At 52.1% G+C, this 10,149-nt stretch overlaps 1 protein-coding gene across 1 annotated transcript; it reads right to left on the bottom strand.

Moving 5' to 3' along the window:
* Window positions 1–2,094: 2,094 nt before the first annotated feature.
* CHI3L1 (chitinase 3 like 1) lies at window positions 2,095–9,167 on the bottom strand. The gene is given in 11 exon segments (XM_059063787.2): window positions 2,095–2,282; window positions 2,481–2,595; window positions 3,155–3,337; window positions 3,925–3,943; window positions 3,945–4,046; window positions 5,123–5,244; window positions 5,987–6,137; window positions 6,901–6,957; window positions 7,479–7,680; window positions 8,615–8,644; window positions 9,149–9,167. Coding segments are annotated over 11 exon segments (1,143 nt in total). The 3' UTR covers window positions 2,095–2,139.
* Between the last annotated feature and the right edge of the window lie 982 nt (window positions 9,168–10,149).

Here is a 10,149-nt window from a genome sequence, read left to right as displayed (position 1 = left end):
TGAGGTCTCATTTCCTGTCCTGGGTGGTGATTACACAGGCTTTCACTATATAGTAACTCTTTAAATTAAACAAATACATTTTATGCACTCTTTAGCTTGTATGATATATCCCATAATTTAAAACTAATACACTTGTAATTTATTTAGGGCCCTCAGTGGTGTGCATGCTCTCCCCCTGCCCCGGGGCTTGGAGGCACAGGAGTATGGCCACCTCTCACCAGTGGCTGTCCTTGTTGTGGGGAGGCGGCAGAGGGCCTGGGGAGCCTCCAGATCCTGCCCTGCTCGGGTGCCCGTGCCCTCTGCCGGGTGACTCAGTGTCCTGCTGGGCGGTCCTCCAGGACTGGAGACCAGATCCCTATCCCTGGCCTCTGACTCTGCAGCTATAAGTGAATGTGACTAACTCTGCAGGACCCTGAGTCAGCGCTCCAGAGACTGTCTCAGGATGGGGGAAGGGTGGCCAGGGGAGGTAGGGTGGGGGTTGACTGCCCTGGAGGACTCACAGCCCCTGGCTTTTCAAAGACCCCTGTGTGGTAGGGTAGGTAGTGGGCAGGGATTAAGGAATGCTTGGCCCACTGGCCAGCAGTGAAATGCCAGCTGCCCCCTGAAGCTCTGGCCAAGTTCTCACTCTCTTTTCCTTTAGCTTGGTGGTGACCTTGGAATCAGCTGCATCTGCCCCGCTCCAGCTGGTTCAGATTTCAGGGAAGCCGATAGGTATTTTCTTCCCCACACCTCAAACCAGTGTCACAAACCACTAGGCCAAGTCACAGATAATCCAAACATCAGGGAATCCGCAAATAAATACTCTGGTTTTGGAGCATGCAGCTGAACTCTCTTTGGATACGAGGCATGTTCGGGGCTCTAGGAGTTCACAGAAACTGCTGAGAACATCTCTACTTCATAAAGGCTGGAAGGCTGGCTGATGTGAGCTCATCCCGTCTGACCCAGCCCGTCCCATCTGGCCCCCACCTCATGTCCCAGGCTGAGCTGAGGAGTCTTGATCTCTGCATGGGCTGAGGGCTATGTCCTGAGAGGGGAGAGACAGAGGGCTGGGTTACAGCCCTAGGACATCTGACTGATTTCAGCCCAGCAATGGAAAGGGTTCCTCTAAGGTAATGAGCAACTGGTCACTGAGAGTGTGGGAGGAGGTTGGAAGGCTAGCTCTCAAGCCCTGTAGAGGCTCTAGGCCTGGGACGGAGGGAGGGTATGTGAGATAACATAGATGTCTCCTTCTAGCCCTGAGAGTCCAGGGTCAGGGCTCTCTCTAACCTGACCCTGTGTTGGCTCCTACACCTCCGCGAGGTGAGAGGAGATGAAGGGTTGGTGTTAAAGGGTTTCCTTCCTAGTGCCTGCTAGCCCCTGGAAACAGAAAAGGCTTCTTTCAACAAGGAACTGTATCGAGAAGTCTGGACGACAATGACTTTAAGATCTGGAAACCCATCAGCCCTCTTGGGTTAAGTCCATGACTGATGGCTCTGGTGATGCTTGCCTCTTTTGGGGACTTCTTGAGGCCCGGCAGAGGACAGGGTGGTCTCATTTTCTGCAGCTCAGGACTACCAAGCCTGAGGGAGAGGAATCCAGAAGAGATGGGGGAGGTGAGCCCCGTGGGTCCAGTGGGACCGCAAAGATAGACTGAAGCAGCGCTAATAACAGGTGAGCCCCAGTGCTTTACTGAGCAGCTGCAGAATCAGGAAAGGGAAGTGGAATGGGGTCATGATTATGTTCCTGAGTAAAAGTTTCAGGTTGGGCTTTGCAGAGGATATAATTAGTGTGGTTGCTGCTTCTTGTAAGATATTTCACTCTGCAGTGGTAGAGCCTGCCAAAATGGTGTCCTTAGGCATGGAGGCCTGGGGGTAAGGGAGTTGAAGAAATCTCCTTGTGTGGGGCTTGGAGTCGTTGAGCATTCTCCTTAATCAGCAGTTATGTGCTGACCCCGTGTCTTACACTGTGTTGGTCCCACAGCCCCACCCCTGCCTGCCTGCCCACCGGAGCTGAGCTCAGATGGCAGAGCTGTGGCCCTCCGCATGAGCCCAAGGAAGGGAGAATGAAGCTCAACAGGGAACCCAGCAGGGCTGGTGATCAGGCTCCTAGCCAGTCAGAGCCAAGAGATCTCTGCCCCACTGTGTGCCCAAGAACCGAAGGCTACGCCTCAGCAAGCTCATCCTTGATGGCACTGGTGAGGTGGAAGTGCAGATTCTGTCCGCAGAAGGCGCCCGGAAAGTCATCCAAGTCCAGGGCCCACACCATGGCACCAGCCAGCTGCCTGTTCTTCAGGTACCGCACCTGGCAGGGAGACCCAGAGCAGGCAGGGCTGGGTTCCCTGGGCCAGGGTGCCTATGGGGGCATGCTATCTGGACACCTCCCCATGGGCGAGAAAAGCAGACGCCTGAGACCCCAAACACCACTGTAGCCAAGCCCCACCCTCAGTGCAGGGGGCTTCCCTTCCCCTCTTCAATTTGGGGTGTGGCCTTAGGTACGTATCTTGTTTTTGACGCTCTCCTGGTCGTCATACCCCAACCACTGGTTGCCCTTAGTGGCATAGGGGACCTGCTGACCACGGAGTCTATGGACTGTGGCTTCGCGGAGGAAGCCACAGATCTGAGCAGAGAACAGGGCAGGGGTGGTGTGGGGAGCTGTGCTGAGACTTTGCAGGTCACCAGGGGGACGCCACTGCCCAAATCTTTCAGCCCCTTGCTTCTTCCTGCAGGCTACATCTTCCCCTAGGGACTGCAGGCTTCACACTACTTTACTTAAAACAGATGCAAAGATCCCAGGATTCTGTAGCTGCTGTAACCTGAGGGCATTATGGGGGCTCTGATTAGCTTCCTGCATCTTAAACAGGGATGTGGGAAATGGTGCTTTGACACTGAGGACCCGCCCGAGGCAGCACAGAGCAGCAGAGGATGGGCCGAAACAAAAGAACCTACCTCTTGGCCATTGCTTTTTCCTTGGCTAGAAAGAAGGCCCCAACTTGGTGGCCAGAGTGGGGTGCAGACAGGATGTGCCTGCCGTCCTCCCCCCTCTTCTCCAGAGTGCTAGGTCGGCTGGAACATATTTTTTTAATTTCCAAAGGAGTAAAGTGGGGGTGGGGTGGGAGGCTCACCTTCCCCGGGGCTGCGGTTGCCCTGGGAAATCTTACCTTCTCCCCAGCTCATACCTCATAGTAGGCGAGGGTCCCTTTCTCCTTGGTGAACTGGCCTGGTATTCCTGGCCCTGAGGTGGGGGTTCCCACATCTGTCTTGGAAGAGGCCAGGGTGAAGCTCCTCCCAAAAGTGGGGATACCCATCACCAGCTTATTGGCCTGGGCCCCCAGCCTCAACACATAGCTCACAGCGTAGTCCTGTGGGTGGGTAGGGCAGGACAGTTTGAGCCGTTAGATGCTGGTGGTCTAGGAGGGGAAAGGTTGTGCAGTTCTCACTGCTGCCTTGAAAGGTGGAGTTCCAGGTCTAGATGCATCTGGAATTCCCTTCCTTCTGGGAACCTATAAGGTCAGTCTAAAAAGCATTGTGTAATTTCAGTCCTGAAAAAAATCCTCTTAGGTATAGGAAGGGATTATTACTGTTCGATAGTTGCAGAAATCTGGTGATTGGCCCACTTTACACAGCCAACAATGGCAGGTCTAGACTAGACTCTTGCCCTCTCAGCCCCCAGCCCTCTCTGCTCTCTTCAATCTGCCCTCTGCCTTCACTAGGTCCACCCTATAGGCTTATCAGGAGATGTCCTGATTCTTTATGGAAGTATCACCTCTCCAGTTACCAGAGCTGTGGAGAATGCATAAACATTGGGCCTGGGTTTCCTCATCTGTGAAGTGGGCCCTATAACCCCTCCCTTGCAGGATTACTGAGGAGTGGAGAGGTTGGTGTCTGAGCTCTGGCAAGTGGCATGTCTGTGGTCCCCTCTCAGCCCTTCCTCCTTTGGGACACTCACAGCATTGCTGAATCTGTCAACTTGTATCTTCCTGGCCTCGGAATAGGGGGCTGTGATGTGCTATGGTCTGGTGCCACGCTCCATGAAAGTCGTAGGTCAAAAGGCTGATGAAGTCCAGGCGTCTGTGGAAGAGTGGATGCAGGGCAAGGCGAAAAATTGAAAAAGCGCACCACCCTAGCAGGATGTGAGCTGGAGAAACAGGCAGCCAAGAGAAAAGCGATTAACCCAAAACCCAGTAGAACCCAGTGATCCGCTGTCTAGACTGCTGGACCCCCTCCCTTGTGCCATACTGGGAAGTGGGCTCAGGGTCCCACAGGAGCATTCAAGGCAAGAATGGGGTTCTTCCAATCTGCCCCCAGCACATAATTGGGAGCTGGCCTCCAACACATGTCACCCCCTCCACTCCAGCCATATTCATCTTTGAGAAAGCAGATTACAAGTGGCATCAACAGCTAGCCTTGTCGGGAGAGAGCAGGACCAAAGGATGGCCTGAACCTGTGATTCCTCCTGGTGGGGAGTAAGGTTTCCACATGCAAAGTGGGGGGGGTCTGCAGGTGGATTGCATGAACATGAGCTTCACGTGTTTGGGGCGAATGGTTGAGAGCCACCTCATTCCCACCCTCTAAGTGATCAATTAAAGCACCAAGTCTACACTCGCTAAGACCCTAAAGAAGATTCTGAGGTCAGAGCGAAGAGCCTTTGTCTCTTACTCTTGGGTTTCCTAAGACCCATGCCTTTGTTCCCCAGAGAGATCAGCCTGCTTGGCTGGGGACTGCTTATCCTCACGCATGAGGAGGCAGGGCGGGGAGGAGGGGCAGGGTGAACAGGAAAGGGAGGGGCTCACCTGCATGGGACAGCACCTTGAGGACTCCCCAGCAGCCTAGAAATGAAAGGTATCATTACTGCTGCCTTTCCCCTCCAGAGACTAGTGACTGGCTGGTTTGTATAACTTTCCCTACTTCCTTTTCCACAGATACATACATTCATAACGACTTTCTCCACTGAGCAGCAAAATACCCCAAATGAAAAGGAAGGATAGGGGTTGTTGTGGCCCATTTGACAGATGGGGAGGCTGAGGCCCACAGAGGGGAAGTGACTTGCTCAAGGTCACACATCTTTGGAGAAACTGGCACTAGAAGCCCAGTCTTCTGACTGTACATGGAGTGCTAGGGCAGAGTGCATCAGGAAGGAGATTCACCGGGATATCTGGGAGATGTCATAGCCTCTGTCAATGGCAATCTTCCCAGCAGACACTGCTGCGCTGAGCAGGAGTTGCTCTGCTCCTGCCTGGGCTTCTCTTGCAAACTCAGCCTTCATTTCCTGGTTGGGAGAGGAGACAGGTGAGTGACAGCAAACCTGGAGGCGAAAGATCTCTGAGCATGTCATTGGCCTTCGCTGTCTGCTGTAATCTCCAACCTGACTGGAGCTCAGTGGGAACGATAAAGTGGTCTCATCCTCAGACTCACCCATCCTTTTCCTAAAAAACTGTTTGGACCAATCTCATCCCCATCCCCCATGCATACTCATCAACACTCAATTATTCTCCGTCCTGGAGGGACCATGAAAATAGAGAGTGATTCCACTTGGTCCACAGATGATGCCAGAAGATCTTTGCCTGTTGGTCTGTGCTTTGTTCAAGCTTATAAATGAGAACACAAAATTAAAGTGATTTATATTGTACCGTGAACAATGTGTTTAAATGATCACTCTCTGCCCCTGGGATAATTGAGTACCTCTGATGCAGTGCATGCTGGGGAGTGGGTAGTGTCAGTTTGAGAATGAATAGAGGCAATGAGGAATGCGTGCTCCGCTTAGTGACCTCTGCCTCTTAGAACCCCACCCGACCTTCCACTGTTGTCAAAAGATGTCTTCCTTGCTGTGTAAGATCTCAGGACACAGGCTTGTTTGTCTTATCCCTGGTCCAGATCTTGGGACCCTGCAGCAAAGAGGCCTCGGTCCCCCTTTGCCTGCCTCAGGAGAATATCTCTGAAGACAGCTTCTGCCTTCCCCACTACCTGATGCTCCCCTACCTCCCTGCCCTTTTCCCTGACCCAACCAGCACCTTGACCAGAGTGGTGAGATGCTGCTTGTCTCTCCGCCCAAGGTAGAGCCAGGCTAGGTCCAGTCCATCAGAGCCATGGGTCCACAGAAATGGTGGCACTGACTTGATGAAAGTTCTGAGACTCCAGGTGTTGGAGGCTATTTTGGAAAATCTAGAACCGAAATCACCCCAGTGGAGGGCTCAGTACCAATATGCCGGGTGCCTTGGCCCTCTGGAAGGGTCTCTGGGGCATGTGGAGCTGGGAGTTTGAACCCACACAGCTCTAGGAGGGACAGGACCCACCTCCAGTTATCTTAGAAAGACCATGTGCTTTGGAGCCAGATATCCCTGGCTCTATCACCTACTAGCCAAGCCACTTTGAGCAGGTTATAACCTGAGCCTCAGTTTCCTCATCTGTAAAATGGGCATAAATATAACATCTCACAGTGTTATTATGAGGATTACATGTGATAATGGTGGACAGGATGCCTGACACATAGTAACAGCTCAGTAAATGAGAGCTGTTTTGGCCATCTTTGCCCCCTTTTTAAAGCCTCCTCCAAGTCTACCCACTCCAGGATGTCCTCACAGGGTCTCCACTCCCAAATTTCCCATTCATTCCATCTCTCTCCTTCCAGCCCTTAGGATAGTATCCCTCGCCGCCCCAAATTTCTTTGTTTTCATGTCTGAGAAGTAGTAAAAAGAGCATTGGCAAGGAATCAGAATATTGACTGTCACCTTGCTGTGTGACTCTTGGCAAGTTCCTTTCCCTCTCTGCGCTCTGATTTCATGGTTGTACATGAGGCAGGCTCCTGACAACCATTCAGGCCCCTGTGCCTGACCAGTCTGGGGTCCCTGTGACGCCCACCCAGTGGATGAGGAGAAACCTATGCCTCCTCCTACTCCATCAACCTCTGTGGGATGAGTCACCCTACCTTTGAGAACCAAAGTTCCATCCTCCAACAGACAGAAGGGTCTTCAGGTTGGGATTCCTGTGGGGCACAGAGAGGCAGGAGGGCAGGGGTTGAGTGAAGATGTTGTGACATGGAGTGGCCCCATGTTTAGGAGGCTGTATCAGGCTTCTAGCTTTGGGTGAGAGGCTGAATCAGGCCTCTGAGGTCCTTCCAACCCTGAGATTCAGTGTTCTAAGACTTTCTAAGCATTTGTGGCGGTTACTCTGAGGTATGTTGCCCACATTTGTTCCCTCCAGTGGGGAAGCCAGGATATGGCAAAATAGAGTCATAAGCACTCTCTCTGTGGAGAGGTACCCTCCGAGGATGGAGAGGGTTCCCTTTCCCAGGGGAGCTCAGCTGTGCCTTCTTCTGCAGTCTTCTTCTACACCCTGACACCTGCCCTCATCAGTTCTTCCCACTTAAGCCAAGGCCCTCCAATTCTCCACCCAGAGGTGAGTACTGGGGACCTCGCCCATCCTCTTGAGCAGGAGTACTCTGCCCTGAGACCAGTCCTGCTAACCCTCCATCTTCCTCCCTCCCTGGCCAGCCAGTGACCCAACCTGTTCTTGAGTGTGTTCAGTGTGTCCTAGAGCATCACATCATTCCATTCCCAGGTGTCAATCTCATTGTTGCTTATGTTGGCAAAGCTATAGATGATGTGGGTACAGAGGAAGGGGTCGATGGCATCTGGGAAGCAGCTCCCATCACCCTCCCGGTACCGGGACCAGCTGGTGAAGTAGCAGATCAGCTTGCATGCAGCACCTGAGGAGAAGGCCAAGACTGAGCCAGGGACCCTCTGGCTGAGCCCTGAGCTGAGCACTAATGGGGTTTTGGGGGGCAGGGTTGATGGACAGAATTGTGAGTAAAGTTAGAATTCTAAATGAAAAGGGCTGGCTCAGGGGAGTTCTCTGTCTGATGAAAATAAGGTCTATTTTTAAAATGCTCAGAAAATATCAAATATAGTACATAAATATACTGCAGACTAAGAACAGAACACTGTATGGGGTGAGGGGGTGCTGATGAATAAAGATGAAATGGGACTTGGTACAAGTAAAGAAGGCTTCCTGGAGGCAGCCACTTTGAAGGAGAAGACGGACCCAGCCCCAGACAGCCATATCAGAAGACCCTGGCCTTCAGGCGAGGGTCTTGCAGGACCTTCAGTGGAGTCCTTGATCTGAGAGGCTCTGGCCCATCTCTTCTCTGCCTTCCTGTGGGAGTGCCCCTAACTTGTAACCCATCCAGAATGGCAGTCCCCAGGCCCCTTCAGTCCATCCCCCCAGCTGGAGCACAATATCCCAATGGACCAGGAAGTTCCTCCTCCCCACTCATTCTAATTTTTCCTGCTGCAAAGTAGGCCTTTTCTGCTCTCTTGACGGTGGAGGAATAACAGTGGGCATCACTCATCCATGCTGCTACTGGTCTCCTGTTAGTGCTTCCCAGTAAGAGATTAGTTGAAGACTTCATTGAACCTGAGCCTTTGAAAGTTTTTAATTTTCAAAAATTTTAAATATACAGAAAAGTAGAGAATAGTATAATAAACACCTATATACTCATCACCTTGGTTTAACAAATGCTAATATTTCTGAACCATTTGAATCACAGAAGAAACTGGAAAAGCGCTACATTAGTGGCAAGGTCCCTTCCACACAGCCCTCGCCACACCCCCACCTCCCATGACTTAAAAGGGGTTACTTACAGCTCTGGAGAAGCACCAGGACCACAAAACCTGAAGAGAAATCCAGGGTGAGACCCCCTGCACGTACCTCCTGCTCCCTGCCCCTGCCCCACCATAAAGAAATCAAGGGCCTCCTCACACCAGCCTCCTCCTCTCTCTCCCCCCTGACTCTGCTACCCCTCCCACAGCAGGTAGGAGGCCAGCCCCTCTGTGGAGCGGCTCTGTGGCCAACCCAGAGACCTGTCTGAGCCACCCTCAGACCCATCCTGGCTGCAGCAGAGAGGGGGGCACGGCGTGGCCTCCTCCTTTGCCCTCAGGCTCCTGGTGCCCAGCTGCCTAGACAGGATGCTTCCCTGGGCCTCCAACTTCCTCTTATTCCTGTCCCACTCCACTCCCCCGCACCCCAAACCATCCCATGTACAGTCACTGAGCTGTGTGTCAGTGAAGGAGCTAGCAGGCTGGAGAGTGGCGGGGGAGGGGCACTGCAGGCCACCTGAGGTGGGTTGAGAAACCCTGGAGAGTTCTGAAAACTTGGGCCAGGTCTTCCTGAGGCACCTGCCAGCAGAAAAGCCATCAGGCAGATGATCTGGGGGCTCCTGTGGCCAGTAACTCAGCCTCCCACTCACTTTTCTCCAAAAGCCAGCAGTTTCCGGGCTTTTCTGGCAGCCTCTACTTTTGCCTCTTCAGCCCTCTGTCCAGGCCCTTGGCCAGGTTGAAACTGGTCACAATTGAGGTCTGTAACCAGCAGTACCCCAAAAAAGGCTGTTATTTATTCTCTCCCTGAGCCCAGCAGCACCCTGCCTGACCCACTCTCCCCCTCTCCAAGCTATTTCCCACAGCTGGCCTGTGCTGATTATTTAAAAGAAAAGCTGGAGAGGAGTGGGAAATTGCTGAGAGTGCTCTGAGACCTGGTGCTGTTTTGCTTCCTTTTTGAAATGCCCATTAAAATGAGTATGAATGAATCTGGCAAGTCTGGGGCTGCAGCGAAGTACCAAGGAGTAAAAATTCAGGGAACTCTTGATTTCCCCCAGGAGCAGATAATCTCAGAAGATCAATAATCTCCACACTCTCACCTCCTCTCTTTTGAAACCTAAGTGTAATGATGCCACCCCTTTCTAGATCCCTCAGTGATTTCATATCACTCTTCAGATAAGAATGAAACTTCTTAACAAGGCTCTGCATGATTTGTTCCCTGTTTGTGGATACATTTTTTTGACCAAAGATCCTGGACAACTCCATTCTTTGCAGGCTATAAATTAATTAATAGGCAGGGAGTGAAAAGTTCAGAACTCCAATTGCCAGAATGTGACAGAGGGCTTCTGAACAGATACCTTTATCTTTACAATCATATCAGGTAATAATTCAATGTTAGCCACACTGATTTCACAGCCCTCTCTTGGTGAGGTCTCTGCCTCTGTCCCCCTTCTCTTCCGTCCTCTCCCTATAAACTGAAACATCTCTTTATTTATTTATTTATTTATTTGCGGTAAGCAGGCCTCTCACTGTTGTTACCTCTCCCGTTGCGGAGCACAGGCTCCGGACGCGCAGGCCCAGCG

The sequence above is a fragment of the Kogia breviceps genome, chromosome 1 (assembly GCF_026419965.1).
Source record: "Kogia breviceps isolate mKogBre1 chromosome 1, mKogBre1 haplotype 1, whole genome shotgun sequence".
NCBI lineage: Eukaryota > Metazoa > Chordata > Mammalia > Artiodactyla > Physeteridae > Kogia > Kogia breviceps.
The sequence above is the reverse complement of the archived record's forward strand: the minus strand, read 5'-3'. Positions and strand labels throughout refer to the sequence as shown.